Consider the following 15,354-nt stretch of genomic DNA (forward strand, 5'->3'; position numbering starts at 1 on the left):
CACACACACACAGATCTGTTAAATCTAATGTTGCGGAATATTTTTTTTTTCTGTCTTGCCTGTTTTTTATGCCATTGTTTTTAAACCCTGTAGCACTTTGTGATGTACAAAAAATGTAAAGTGCGTTATGAATAAAATGTAACGTATTATTATTATCATTTACATGACAACTTGTATATGGACTTTTATAATCCGTATTTAATGTAACTTATTTGTTATGTATTATTATTAATAGTTTGCATAATGTCTTCGGATAGCCATGAACTTTTCCCCCTTGTTTATTTGTCATAATTAAATCTGGGCCAAGGCAACAGACTGACATGTCAAACGGACTAGTTGTAGTTCATCATGTCCCTCACAGGCTTCCGTAGCCAGTAGTAGGCTGACTGAGGCTCATTGTCGTGGTGTTTCTATACTGTACACACAACTAACTACACACTAACTCACTTTGTATCAGCTCTGTGTTTGTTCTGACGTTCGTTACAGTGTGAAGGTGAGCTAAACCCAACCCACTACATCTGAGCTCTTCATAATGTGTGCGACGACAGGTCGCGATAACGTGCGATATGTTGCTTTATTTTGCTAACAAGATAGCCGGCTATTAGCCTGGCTAGCCTCTATAGCTAGTGGTTACAACGCGAATGTTGACCTATCGAAGTCTGTGACCCCCAGGGGTCGTTGTAATGTTTCACCCCTGAACAGAGTGAAGCATTACGACTCATTTATCACATGTATAATTTTGTGTGGAGGAAATAGTGTGTGTGTGTGTGTGTGTGTGTGTGTGTGTGTGTGTGTGTGTGTGTGTGTGTGTGTGTGTGTGTGTGTGTGTGTGTGTGTGTGTGTGTGTGTGTGTGTGTGTGTGTGTGTGTGTGGAGAGTTGGGAATAATGCCTCCTGAGGCCTTTTTAATTCAATTTTGATATGAAATTGTTTGACAACCCATAGTTAATCTTCTGCAAAATGTAATGATAATTAAATAACATGTCCACGTTCTAAGTAACCATAAGATTTCATGCAAAGTTAACTCTCGCTCCCGTGATTTCCTCGATTTGAAGTGACATAATGCGATGGGTCACCAATGTCGGTGTAACAAACGTGAATCACTGGAGGACACAGTAGTACAGTACAGACAGCGCAGCAGTAATGCTGTAATGTTGCACCAGCAGCTTGTTAAACCATGATAACCCTGTCATGGTCTACAGCTGCCTGTGAGCATTGTATATAATGCAGGTTTTTTTTTAGGCCAAGGACCCCCTATCCCAGTGGTTCTCAAACTTTTTCATGTCAAGGACCCCCAAAATTGACACTTATGAGCCCGCGGACCCCCATTTGAAAAGATAAGCCAGGGACCCCCATAAGAGAAGATTTTTACGGCTCTAGCAGTGATTCTCAACCATTTTAATGTCAAGGACCCCCAGTTTGACATGCATTAGGCTGCGGAGTGCGGACCCCCATTTAATGGCATTTCCATCTCTGGGACCCCAATTTATATTGTAAAATCAATGTTAATTTAACTCTGAGAGTGTACAAATGGAACCAAATGGACCCGTTAGGGTCCATTTGGTTCCATTTGTACGCTTTCAGAGTTACAGACCCATAAGGGTCCATTTGGTTCCTATCCATCATTTAGCTGGGAACCCCCTGGAACCCCCTCAAGTACCCCTGGGGGTCCCCGGACCCCACTTTGAGAACCAATGCCCTATCCGACAGAGATGAAGTATGGACCCCCAGTAGCCCGCAAGCCAACTCTTAGATTCTATTTTTTAATATCTGGAATCTAGAGTTGCAATACCAACCCTTGACAGCCCATTCATCCAAACAGAAAAGTCCTATCTGGTTGTATTAAACAAAGTTAAACTCACCAACATTGCGGCTGTATGGAAAGCTTGAATTACCCTCTTTGCAAAGTTTTTGTTTCATAAAAATCCACCATAGACATGTATGTTAAAGCTACTTTCTGTCAAGAAAGTAAATATTGAACCATTGAAAAGTATTAACGAAAGCTTGTGACGAAATAATAACTTCATTGAATCCATTGAAACACAGGTTCTTTTTTTAATTTCCTAAAAAGTAACGGTTTTGGAGATATGAGGTTTCCACCCGACAGCAACGATACGCAGTGGTGGAAAGTAACTAAGTACATTTACTTAAGTACAATTCTGAGGTATTTGTACTTTACTTGAGTATTTCCAATTTCCAATACTTTTACTTCTACTCCACTACATCTCAGAGGCAAATATTGTACTTTTACTCCACTACATTTATTTGACAACTTTAGTTACTAGTTACTTTTCAGATATACATTATGATATAATGAAACATACATTAACCACTTTAAACCTATTTTATGCATAGGCCATTTGAAAATAGCCGATCTACAAGCTCACAACGCGGTGCGACGCGTTGTGAGCTTTTAAAATATTTAGTACTTTTACTTTTGGTACTTTAAGTACACTTTGATGCCAATACTTTTGTACTTTTACTCGAGTCAATTTTGAATTCTGGACTTTTACTTGTAACAGAGTATTTTTTATATTGCAGTATTGGTACTTTTAATTAAGTAAAGAATTTGAGTGCTTTTTCCACCACTGACGATACGCAACTAACGCCAGATGTACTGCACTTGTGCCGTACATAAAAACAACCATAATATCGATAACATGACTGTCCCACTCCCCAGGCGGCGATGGGCGACATCCGTCAGTCGCTGCTGCCCCGTGACGTGCTGAGCGCGGCCAAGGAGCTGCTCTACCACCTGGACATCTACATCTGCAACCTGGTGCAGTCCAACAGGCAGCCGGCCCAGGTCGACGCCAAGACACTGGACCTGGTGGAGGAGTTCATCCTGCACGCGCCCAAGGACAGGAATGCCCCGCCCAGGGTAAGATGATGTAGGGGGCTGGGGGCAAATATAATAACCCATTAAAACCTGAGGCCGATTCTTAAAAATGTTTTCTAAAACATTTTTTTGAAAAAAAAACAAAACATTTTTTTTTTCAAGATTTTTCAAAAATAGCAGATCTACAAGCTCATAGCGCGGCACTCGGTGCCGCGCTATGAGCTTGTATATCTATTTTTGAATAGCCTAAAGCATGGGTTTTCAACTGATTATAAACCAGGGACCACCACCCTGACTGAGAATCAACCTGGGGACCACTGTTGTGTTGGGAGGGGGGATATGGGCGTGGTGTGGGGGAAAAAGCTTGAAATTAAATAATGACTTTTAAGGCCTTCATTTAATTTGTTAATTCGAGGTGAATTAAATTAAAGCCCTTAACAGTCATTATTTAATTGAGATTATGCTAGTGGTCCAGAGCTCAGAAAAGATTGAGAACCACTGATCCATTCCATGGTTGCCCAACTTGCCCCTATTCTGTTCTCTTAACCTTCCATATTAAACTCATGTTAACTGATTCTTTGCAACATATATGAGCAAGCACGTGCAATTGATATGGGCATATATTCCTACTAATGATGACTCAACCAGGTAAACCGGTAGGCCTACAGTTTCCCTTGAAATTCTCCCATTTCTGTGGAAGTTCTTGAAATCCGACTTCCAAGTAACTGACAACATTGATGCGTCATCATACACCATACTGTTTCTCAACTAGTGGTCGATAAAATAAAATATAATACAAATCTTCACTTTCCTACATTACTAAATGCATGGTCAGGGACCACATGCAATACCTTCACGGACCACCAGTGGTCCACAGACCACCAGTTGAAAACCCATGGCCTAAAGAAATCTAAAAGTGACACAGATGCGTTCCAGGTCTTAATGGGTTTTAAGACCTGAGGCCGATTCTACAAATGACATTTATTTCTGAAAAACTTATGTTGTTATATCAGTGGTTCTCCATAGCTTTTTCATGTCAAGGACCCCCAAAATGATATGTATTTGACCGCCGACCCCCATGTCAAAATGTTCTGTTCCAGGGACCCCCCAGAAGCAAAGATTTGAGTTAAAAATGATCGCTTTAAAATATATATATATTCAAAGATGTGCAAAAATATTCAAGATCTTTCAAAAATGGTAGATCAAAAGCTTGTAGCGCGGCACGCCATGAGCTTGTATATCTGCTATTTTTTATTTTTTTCTCTCTGTGTTGTTGTGCTCCAGAGGATGAGTGCCCTCCAGGAGCTGCAGCTGTTGGAGATCATGTGCAGCTGTTTCCAGGAGCAGAGCCGCGACGCCGTCCGCCAGCTCACCTTCTCCGCCCTCTTCAGCCTCCAGGGCAACCAGGCGGACGAGAGCCGCATGGCTTTACTGAGCAAACTGGTGTCCATGGCGGTGGCCGTGGGCAGGGTGCCCATCCTGGAGTGTGCTGCTACCTGGTTGCAGGTGAGGCTTTGTGTTTGCAGTAGGGCGGTGACTATTTTTGTTATTTTCTTGTTTTGTATAATCAATGAATTGATTAACCGCTTAACCCATTTAAGGCCTGAAGCCGATTCTACAAATGTTTTCTAAATCCCAACAGTATTCTGAAAAAACGCATGTTTCTATATCAGTGGTGCTCAACCTTTTTCATGTCAAGGACCCCCAAAATGATATGTATTTGGCCGCCGACCCCCCCATCTCAAAATATGTTGTTCCAGGGACCCCCCCAGAAGCAAAGAATAGAGTTAAAAATTATCGCTTTAAACAATATATATTAAAAGATTTGCCCACATTTTCACGATTTTTCAAAAATAGCAGATGCTACGAGTTTGTATATCTGCTATTTTTTAATAGCCAAAGTGTAAAATGAGGCTTTTTAGCTCAAATGAAAAAGTGACACAGATGCATTCCAGCTCTAAATGGGTTAAAGGAGTAGTTCACCCAAAACATTACTTAATTTGATGACCGGCGGTCTCTCCGGTAGGAGACTACCGGACACATTAGCATCTTTCCGCCGGTAATCAAATTATTGGCTTAGGAATGCGACAAAAACAAAAGAATCTCCATGAATTCAATGCTTCATGGGGTGTGTAATTGATAGAAAATAAGTATTTTTTTGGGGTGAACTACTCCTTTTTAAGTACGATTATTTCTTGTGCGCTTCAGGACATGCAAACCAAGTGTAAATCAGGGCATAATAGTTGGGATGTTTAACAGAGAGCACACGTTCTAGGTATGTGCAAATTTACTGGCCAAATACTGGAACAACAACTAAAGGTGACACAATTATTATTAAAAGAAAACATAACGCACACATCCTCTGTGTCTCTGCGATACGACGGCGTTTTCGACCCTTTCGGTCTTTTTCAAGTATATAATAATAATAATATACTTGGAAAAAGACCGAAAGGGTTGAAACGTCGTGTATCTGCTGTTGGAGCACTTGGAGCATTCAAATAGTGAGTTTGAGTTGCAAGTCCCCACTTTGTTTTCACAATTATTATTAAACTCATCATGTACAGTAGCAGCTATTTGTATTTGTGATTTTTTTTTGTGCATGCACCCATGTGCAAAAAATAGCTTGTGTGTGTCTGTGAGCAAGTGTACTGTACGTGTGTGTGTTGGCATGTGTGTGCTCATAATGTAGTTTCTGTGTGTGTGTGTGTGTGTGTGTGTGTGTGTATGTAACTTGGCCGGGTGTCCCCTGTCTGCTTGCAGAGGACCCATCGTGTGTTCTGTGTGCGTCTGGCGCGGGTCCTGGTAGACGACTACTGCAGCCTGGTGCCCGGCTCGGTGTCCACCCTGCAGAACATCCACAGCTCCAGCCCACGCTTCTGCTGCCAGTTCATCACCGCCGTCGCCAACCTCTACGACTTCACCTCAGGTACACCAAGGCTTATCTCGCGAGTACGAGGATAGCTCTGTTTAACCCATTAAAACCGGGAACGCATCTGTGTAACAACTTAAACCATTATTTTATACTTTGGCTATTCAAAAATAGCAGATATACAAGCTCACAGCGCGGCACAGAGTGCCTCGCTGTGAGCTTGTATATCTGCTATTTCTTTTAAATCGTTAAAATGTGTGCAAATCTTTTGAATAAATATATTTTGAAAGCAAACATTTTTAACTCAAATCTTTGCTTCTGGGGGTCCCTGGAACTAAATATTTTGAGATGGGGGTCCGCAGCCAAATGCATATAATTTTGGGGGTCCTTGACATGAAAAAGTTTGAGAACCACAGATATAGCAACATGAGTTTTTTTTTTTAACTCTGTTGAGAAGACATTTGTATAATCTGCCTCAGGTCTGAATGGGTTAACCCATTTAGACCTGAGGCCGATTCTACAAATGCCTTCTAAATCAGTAGTTGTCACATAAAGTGACGCGCTGTGAGCTTGTATATCTGCTATTTTCGAATAGCCAATGCAAAAAATCTGACGCTTTCCCAGTTTTAATGTGTTAAAAATAACCCAGAACAAGGTACAAAATTGAATAGCGAAGGGGCAAAAAATCATCTTCAAAAATAATAGTTTCATTCTGCTAAAGGTTTGAATTGGAATTGAATTGAATCTGGGAACCCATCGCCAAATAAAAAGGAAAAACAGCGCCCTCGGATCTGTTCTTGAGAGATTAGAATTGGATTGACAGTCAGTAGAATTTCACGTCCCTTATGGTTTCCTCTAGATACTTTTTGCATTCAGTGAAGCTGAATGGAGCATGTTGTGACCTCAGTCTTGCTACGATTGAATCTTTACCCACTTCTTTTTATCTTATTTCCATCTTATTAAGACATGTGTGGGTGTGTGTGTCTGTTTTTATGTCACGTGCAGAGGAGCTGACCCCTCCCATCGAGCTCCTCCAGATGATCGTGACGTGGATTCAAGACGACCCGCGCCTCGTCCTCGTCAACTTCCTGAACACGGCGCTCTCGGGCAGCCCGCCCATCAGCTCCCTGGACCTCACGCCGCTGGGGGGGCTGGTGCGCTGGTGCGTCAAAGCCCCGCTGGCGTTCAGACGAGACGAGAAGCCGCCGCCGCTGACCAACGGCACGACGGAGAGCCAGCCGGAGGCGGGGTCTCTCTTCTCTGCGCTGCATTTGAGCGTCCTACAGGTACGTGCGTCTGTGTGAGTAATTGGATCATTTGGTGTGGAATGCATTTATTTTTGTATCTTAGGTCACCTCTGGATTATTTTTTCAGTTGTTGTGTTAATCTGTGTGATTAATTTAGATCCAAAGATGATGGTAAAATAAAGTAATACAAAATTATGGTAAAATACTATTATTCAATTGGAAGCAGACATCAGGAAAGTGCTTTATTCTTCCTGGGGTCCACAACAAACATTACATAACAATAGATATCACATATAACACCACAGAATACAAACATGTCTTGCTAAAAAAAACATTTCAAGACAATAAAAGTCAACCAAAAAAAAACTAAGCATGGCAACCCATTAAATTCCATCGAGGTTATTCAGGTCAGTTCATTAACATTACATGTGTCTTTTAAGGAGTTTCTTAAAACTTGGCTGCTTTAGTGATCATAGTGGGTAATGTGTTCCATATTGTAACTGCCCTATACATTACAGATCAGCATACTGCATTTAAGGAAGCTTCTAGACCAGTGGTTCCCAAACTTTTTAGCTCGAAATTTGTTGAATTTCGTTTAAATTTCTTTTTAACTTATGAAAACATTTAGATTTTTTTGAGAAAATCTTTTGAAATAATAATTAAAATCTAAATGTAGGAGAAAAAAAAATAACGGGGTATTCACTCGCGTGACCCATAAAAATTGGTCCGCGTTTGGAAAACAACAGTGTTCTAGTCAGCGTGTCTTGTTTAGTGTCGGTAACACCCCACCCTCTCTCTCTCTCTCTCTCTCTCTCTCTCTCTCTCTCTCCCCCCCCTCCCCCCCCCTCTGCAGGTCTTCATGCTCTTGCCTAACATACTGAACGAGAAGGGGCTTTTCGGTCGCCTGGCCCTGCTGCAGTTGGAGCCCCTGGCCGCGCTGACCAACGACCTGTCCCGCCTGCTGGACCAGGCCGATAAACACGCGCGCTCGGCCGCCGAGGCGCACGCGCTCTGCCAGCTGGCCCTGGACCGCCTGGCACAAGCCCTCCAGGTGGCCATGGCTAGCGGAGCGCTGCTCTGCTCCAGAGGTGAGAGAAGGGTTTCAGTTAGCAGTGGTGTGAAAGAAGTACTCACGTTTTTCTACTTAAGTAAAAGTATCAATACTGCAATTACAGAAACACTCTTGTGACAAGTGACAAGTCTTGTATTCAAATTTTACTTGAGTAAAAGTATTGGCATCAAAATGTACCGAAAGTACCCATTATGCAAAATATCCCATTTCACAAGTTTTCAAATGTATAAAAAACATTTGAAAATATCAGATCCACAAGCTCACAATGCGTCGCATCGCAACACATTGTGAGCTTGTAGATCGTCTATTTTCAAATGGCCGAAATGCATATACTGTAGGGTTGAAGTGGTTAATGTATGTTTTGTAATGATAATCTAAATCTACAAAGTAACTAAACTTAGTAACTAAAGTTTTCAAATAATTGTAGCCTGACCTGACCTGACCTGACCCGAACATGTATTTTCTGTTTACTAAAGAGCAGGAGAGACGAACACTCACTCTATCTACGAGAATATAGAGCTATTTAATAGTTATTTCAACAAAAACATTTCAATTAACAGCCCCTTTAACTCATGTGACGATGTCACATGTATCTTCTCTTTCCATCATTGTTTTTGCGTTGGCTATAAAAAGTAATGAAATTCTGAAAAAAAATTGACTGTCTTGGTCTGTGATTGGAAAGTCGGGGGGTTTGATTACTCTTCACTTATCGATTGTCTACCTACTGAATAAATAATGAAGTTACAAAGTTACAAAAGTCGCCCAGTGACAATTTAGTGAGACTGAATGGACAGTGATTGTATTGTTCTCATGGTGATGTCTTGTTGTTTCATACAGAGGACCTGAGGGCCATCTGCTCCCGTCTCCCCCACAACAAGTAAGAACCAGCACCTATATTCACTGTTCTACACCCCACTAGTCCAGTGGTCCAATGACAATTTAAGGACTTTTTAAGAAGACCTTTTTAATACCTAAAAAAAATAAGAAAAGAAAGGAAAAAAGAGCATTACTGCATCAAAAGTAATCAACAAACTATACTATAAAAACTGGTCAAACATCGGCCAAATTATCATATAAGAAACAGGCAAACATTGTGAAAATCTCTAATCTATCTACAAGCTCACAACACCTTGCAACGTAAGGCGTTGTGAGCTTGTAGATCTGCTATTTTCACAATGTTTATCTGAGTCAAACAAAATGTAATGCCTCAACTCCAAGTGCTTGTTAGGGTGGGGGGTCCCCAGTTCAAATATGATTATTTTTGGGGGCCTGAAAAGGTTGAGAACCACTGCATGGGACTAGAGTCTAGTCCCATGCAGTGGTACTCAATCTTGATGTTTGAAATGGCTAGTCCCATTTGTCTAGTCACTAGACAAATGGGACTAGCCATTTCAAACATCACCTTCGTTCTAAACACTATTTTTAAGTATGATTTTAAAGCAAACTTAAACTTAACTAAGTTAAGTTAATAACTGATATAGTGACAACAAGAGATTGCATTTGCATGTTTGCAAAATGCAAATGTCCTTTATTATAATATGTAAATGTGCTTTAATGCAAAATGTGGAGAGAGTTTGCTGAATGCCTGCAGTGATGTCTGTAGTTTAATGTTACATCGCGCAGTGCAGTCTGCCCTTGTAAGTCATATCTATCTACCTAAGCATCTCGTCTCTCTCACACACTCGCTTCCTGTATCTGTGTGTCTGTGTGTGTGTTTTTGTGTGTGGGTGCTTGTTTCCTTCCTCTCGTATCAACAGTTTGCTACAGTTGGTGATGTCGGGCCCGGTGATGTACTACAACAACATCCACACGCCGCCGCTGGCGTTCAGCCCCCACGCCTCTCACTCGCCTCACCCCACACACACACCCCTGGCATCGCACCCCACGCACACACCCCTGGCATCGCACCCCACACACACACCCCTGGCATCGCACTCCACGCACACACCCCTGGCATCTCACCCCACACACACACCCCTCGCATCGCACCCCACGCACACACCCCTGGCCAGCCACCCCTCGCCTCACCCCCAGTACCCCTCTCAGCCCCAGTACCCCTCTCAGCCTTTCCAGTCAGGGATGCCCTTCCCCTATCGGCCCAGCCACTAAAGAACCATCACGCTCATCTGCAGATGTGAGGATGTATGTGTACAGTATGTCAGGTAATGAGGGGCACTCTGTGAGTGTGTGTTTGCGTGTGTGTGCGTGTGTGTGTGTGCGTGTGCGTGTGTGTGTGTGTGCGCTTATCTGGGTGCATATGTGTGAGTAGATGATTGCGTGATTCACTGAATTATGTAAAAGTGTGTTATTAGACTGAGTCGCTTCAGCAAAAACCAATGTCTGAAACTGTGAGGCTGACATGTTTGTCTAATAAATGTAATTTTCTTTTTTTACTCAAGCCACAGTTTCTCATGTTGTTTTTTAGATTCGCCACTAGTGGTCACTGTTATTCTATTTACCACTGCAGTTGCAGTCTGCAGTGCAGGACTGGAGTTTTAAGTTTGTTTAAGGTGCAAGGTGGCACAGAAACGGTGTAAAGCTCTGTTTTGCTGGTTGGATTAAATTATTAACTTTATTTACTTTTTCACGTTATGCTCCATTTCAATATCCGGGTAAAAAAATTAAATACAAATATATTTGGTTTTGAAAGGAACATATTATGTTTATTACTACCGGTAAATTAATAATTCTAACATCTGTGAAATAAGGAAACTAAATAGCGAATTACTTATTTCCAAAACCTTGGAATGTGTATGTGGAGCAGGTCCTAACCCTAATTCTCTGAATGAAAGCCCCGTCGACATCTCCATGTGAGGCGAGCCCCCAGCTAGCTAGCAAAAGGTTGACCCTGCGTTGCTCCTGATAGCATATCGCTGTTCCACAGCACACAGCAAGATGCTCAGCCCACCCTTCTGTAGGTGTTCAGCTGCCCTCATCCACCACTAGAATTGCATCATCCCAGCGTCAGTGACTGGCTGCACCCTTTGACTTCAATGCTTTGGCGCGTTACACTGCGAGTGTCGTTTCCAGGTTCAAAGAGGACGTGTATCTGAGACGGGCGTGTGTGAAAATGCACGAAATGTTCTCTCTGTCTTATGACGCGTGTTTTAAGTTAACGACTTACTGCAGCTTCTTGCTTCCTTGTTCCGCGGTGTTGCAATGGTAAATGTCAGACACCTGAAGCCACAATGGCCAAAGAGAAAGTACATTTTTCTAAGTTTGCCTTTGTCCACTTGTAGTCATTGTCGTCAGTCGTCACCATTTGAAATGGCATTAAGGAGTATCTCTCCCATGTCTATTCTCTGACATGCTACTGTTCTTTGTATTGCTCTTGCCTCAGAACTAAACTGTAGCCACCCAAACCCACAAATCATCTCCTGGCGAATGAACTGCAATAATCTCTGATATTCATACTGTAGATTACAAAATATAATGTATCCCCCACAGTAGGGAGGGAACAGTAGTGGAGCGACATTGTACTGTATATACAGTCTGTACTTTATGTGACCCCCCCCCCCCCCCCAATAGCTTCATGGGTGTGTCCAGTGATAAGGATATCTCGTCTGGGAACGTCATGCCTTACTGGTGGGTCTGTGGAAGCTGTCAGAACTGATACCATTCAGGGGAAAAAGGCGCAATGATGGGGAAATATTTAGAGAGCAATTTCGAAGCAGGAAGGCTGAAGTTTGACTGGGGTGTTCTGTTATACGTAAATTAAAAAAAATGACTGAATATTTTCTCCCAATCATCCATGGTGGCAAGATGCACACACTGTAGATAAACTGGGACTTTTTGTTTAAATGCCCACAGTCAGACATCAGCTTAGTTTATATTTTGTTGTACGACCACGTCGCTTGTCGTCGATTTTCAAGTGAAAAACATGGCAAGTTGGTTATTTTCGGCGAGCGACATGGTCAATCGACAAAGTATAACTTAGGCTTTATTACATCCAAGTTCATTCCAGAAGAGCAGCTGATCCCAATCTAAAATCTCCAAAGTGCACCTTTTCACCAAGCATCTGGGCCAGCACTCGCCGCACAGTGACATTGCCAGGCCTGTTCTGAAAAGAAAGGTTTCCTTGTGCCCATGCAAGGCCAGCTGTAACCCACAGTCTTATACTGGCCAGGCTGGGCCTGGTTGTGGCCTGCTTCTCTTTGCAGGTGTGGAGTGTGGTCGACTCCATCCTGTCTGTGTCAGCAGATGTGGAAATTGGTTTCCTGTGGAAGAAGTCCTCTCAGGGCCAATATCTACATCTGACTCAGAACTGCAGTTGAGGTCTGACTAGACTAGAAGTTTCAGACCAGGTCTTAAGGGTTTTTGTTTTTTAAGCTTAGATGTATCTCTCTACTCCGTCTCTATCTGCTCTGTGTTTTCATACTGCCGTGCTGCTGCCGTGACAACTGAATTTCCCTCGCAGGATCAAAAAAGATCTGTCTGTCTGTCTGTCTGTCTGTCTGTCTGTACCGTAGCGTAGCGCAACGTAACGTGCCAGCCAATGTGAGTGAACCCCGAAGTGAACCCTAGCGCCCCTTATCTTCCATGTCATAATAGGTGAACATTCTGCGAAAATAACCGATCTACAAGCTCACAGCGCAATGCGTTGTGTTGTAGATCCGTCTATTGTCCGCAAACATATTTGCCGTTGACGCCGTAGAGGGAAGAAAGGAGGTGGCCAAGTATAGAGCCCTGGGGATCCCGGTCAACAAAGTATATTGGGTTTACAGTAAGTGAGTGAAGACAAGTCAGTAATTAACCAATATTACTCTGTGGTCATTCACCCTTAAATCCCATATGCCACTGACCCAGCTCATAGATTTGGTAGAGGTGATAGGTATGGTGCACACTGTCAAAGATCTGTTTAATAAGCTACTACTTTATTTATCTTCCCAGTTGGACTGTAACATTGGCACCCATCACACGTGCGTCATAGAACAGGAATCGGCTAGCCAGTAACTGTTTTTGTTTACTGGCAAGCTGATTCCATTTGACCAGAACCTCAAGATGTGTGATTTGATAACACATCCAAAGTTTAAAAAAAAAACTTTAGTATACCTTTAATACTTCCTCTATGTTAAATTCTACCAGAAAGAAGTAAAGCCTGAAAAACCTCTATTGTTTCTAAATCAACCACTCAAAGGTAAGTGGAAGTGTGTGCTTCCAACTCTGCAGGGGGAGGAATAAGCAAAGCCACAGTGCGTTATGAATAACATGTCATTAAAATATTTGGGGCAGGGCTTATGGTCCACTCCAAACTGTTATTAAGATGTATGCCACAGATTATTGTAACACTGACCCAGGACCATAAACAGTCGTCCATAAATGTTTTGAGGCTGCATGGGTATGTCTTCAACCTGCATGCGACTAGACCGTGAGACCACTAGTTGTTTGCCTTTCTCAAAGGGAGATCGTCACCAATACAAACTAAACCCAGATGAGCGATAAACGGTACTTTAGTGAGATTTGGCCTTGTCGTGGGAAACGGAACCCACCTCTCTCACACTATAGTCCCGTGTCAGGCAGAGCCATGCGGTTTCTCCAGGCACCGTGTGTGGTTCATCAGCAACAGTGCAGGTGGTACAGCCAACTGAAGTGGGGAAGAGACTTAGGGCTGGATTAGTATCATCCTGTGAAAGAAATATCGTAATGACCGGTGGGTTGAAGATTCAAAGGAATCACGGCTTCATGTGGAAATGGGTTTTAATGCGGCAAAATGCTCTAACAAAGCTCAGCGGCTTGAGCAACAGAAGGGAGGGGGTTCCCACAACAATTACCCCTGCCCATGGTTTTAACCAGAACATATCATCGTACACATGTAACATAAAGGCTGAATAAAACACGACACAGATTAATCACAATAAAGCCATTACCCATTTGCCAACTCAATAACACATGAACAATAACACATCAATAAAAAATAAATGTCCGGGTGTGTCCGAGGCCAGAGACACTACAATAGGAGTTTGTCATCATGTCTGATAAGCTGTTGGTGTGTGTGTATGCATCCATGTGACACGAGTGTGACATGAGACATTGTTAGTGCAGAGGAATACTGCATTTCTGAGCACAAAACATTTGTCACACCATGCAGTTAACAATCAGGACACTGTTGAGCATGAGGATAATAGCCAGGGAAGTAGCCAGGTTTCTGTAACAGGAGTAAGTCACCCAAAAAACGTAGTTAATCAGGTAACATGGAGCAAGGAGACATTAAACAAAAAGTATTTCCAAAGAAGTACTGCTTGCCAAAAAGGTGTGAAATGCAGACTTAAAAAGAAAAGAATTCCAAGGCACTCCGTCTCATGTGAAAAGTAAAGATGTAAAGATTTATTTAAGAGCAAGGCAAATGAATGTGACCAACGCGTTTCGACCTAGAAGGTCTTCGTCAGGGTCTATCATGGAACAAGGAGAACTTAGGGTGGTTATAGAGGGATGTTTTGACTATTAATGTCTTTGCACCTGCTACAAATGTCTACTCTGTAGACATTTGTAGCAGGTCCAGGAATGCGACAAAAACAAAAACATTTCCATTAATGTGTGTAATTGATAGAAAATAATTCATTTTTTGGGTGACTTACTCCTTTAAATCGATGCAAGAACAACCCAAAAATGTCCACTTAATTATAGTGACTTATAATCATGCTAATGCATTATAACAGTGATTATAATGCATTATAAAATTGTCTGTGAATGTCAAGCACAGTGTATTTTGACACTTTGATCTTGTTTTTAATGTGTAATTGGTCTAAACAAAGCATTATGAATATTTATGAGTCCTTATAACTACATATTCAGAGTTATATAAGATTTATAATGCATTACCAGTATGTTTATGATGCATTATAGACATGGGCTTCGTAGAAGGTGTTACATAATGGAAAGCACCTCAGTTCAGATCCACAGAGTTTTACTGTACTGTGTTCCTGGAAGAAAAATGTTTCCTCAATTGACTCCAAACACTTGCTGCATTATGATACTGTCATAACATCACAAACCCCAACCACAGGGAATATGTGGGGGAACTAGTGTTCATTTTCATAACGTTCCAAACCACCTGTAGCTGTTCCTGTAAAACACTGTACACTTCATAAAAAAAACAGTATGCTTCATTGGTTTTTAACAGTTCCAGTATTGTTATGTTTATTACACTATAAGGGCAGCCACAGGTACAAATGTGGAAATCTGTTTGCTCATCAATCATGCGCCCAGTTCCCTTTAATGCCTGTCAACTGCAACTGACAGGCAGAGTAGTGGTTCTCAAAGTAGGGTCTGGGGACCTCCAGGTCCTTGAGGGGTTTCCAGGGGGTCCATCCCCCATGCAGTAAAATTAT

At 42.1% G+C, this 15,354-nt stretch overlaps 1 protein-coding gene across 1 annotated transcript; it reads left to right on the plus strand.

The window, feature by feature from the left end:
• The first annotated feature begins 370 nt into the window (after positions 1–370).
• Positions 371–10,424, plus strand: ints15 (integrator complex subunit 15). The gene is made up of 8 exons (XM_084057906.1): positions 371–493; positions 2,680–2,880; positions 4,123–4,344; positions 5,599–5,764; positions 6,713–6,993; positions 7,808–8,042; positions 8,864–8,903; positions 9,784–10,424. Exons 2-8 carry the CDS (start codon positions 2,686–2,688, stop codon positions 10,133–10,135), a joined length of 1,491 nt encoding a protein of 496 aa, XP_083914032.1. The 5' UTR covers positions 371–493; positions 2,680–2,685; the 3' UTR covers positions 10,136–10,424.
• Positions 10,425–15,354: the final 4,930 nt, after the last annotated feature.

Source organism: Gymnoscopelus microlampas (genome assembly GCF_963454915.1).
Source record: "Gymnoscopelus microlampas genome assembly, chromosome: 5".
NCBI classification, from domain to species: domain Eukaryota; kingdom Metazoa; phylum Chordata; class Actinopteri; order Myctophiformes; family Myctophidae; genus Gymnoscopelus; species Gymnoscopelus microlampas.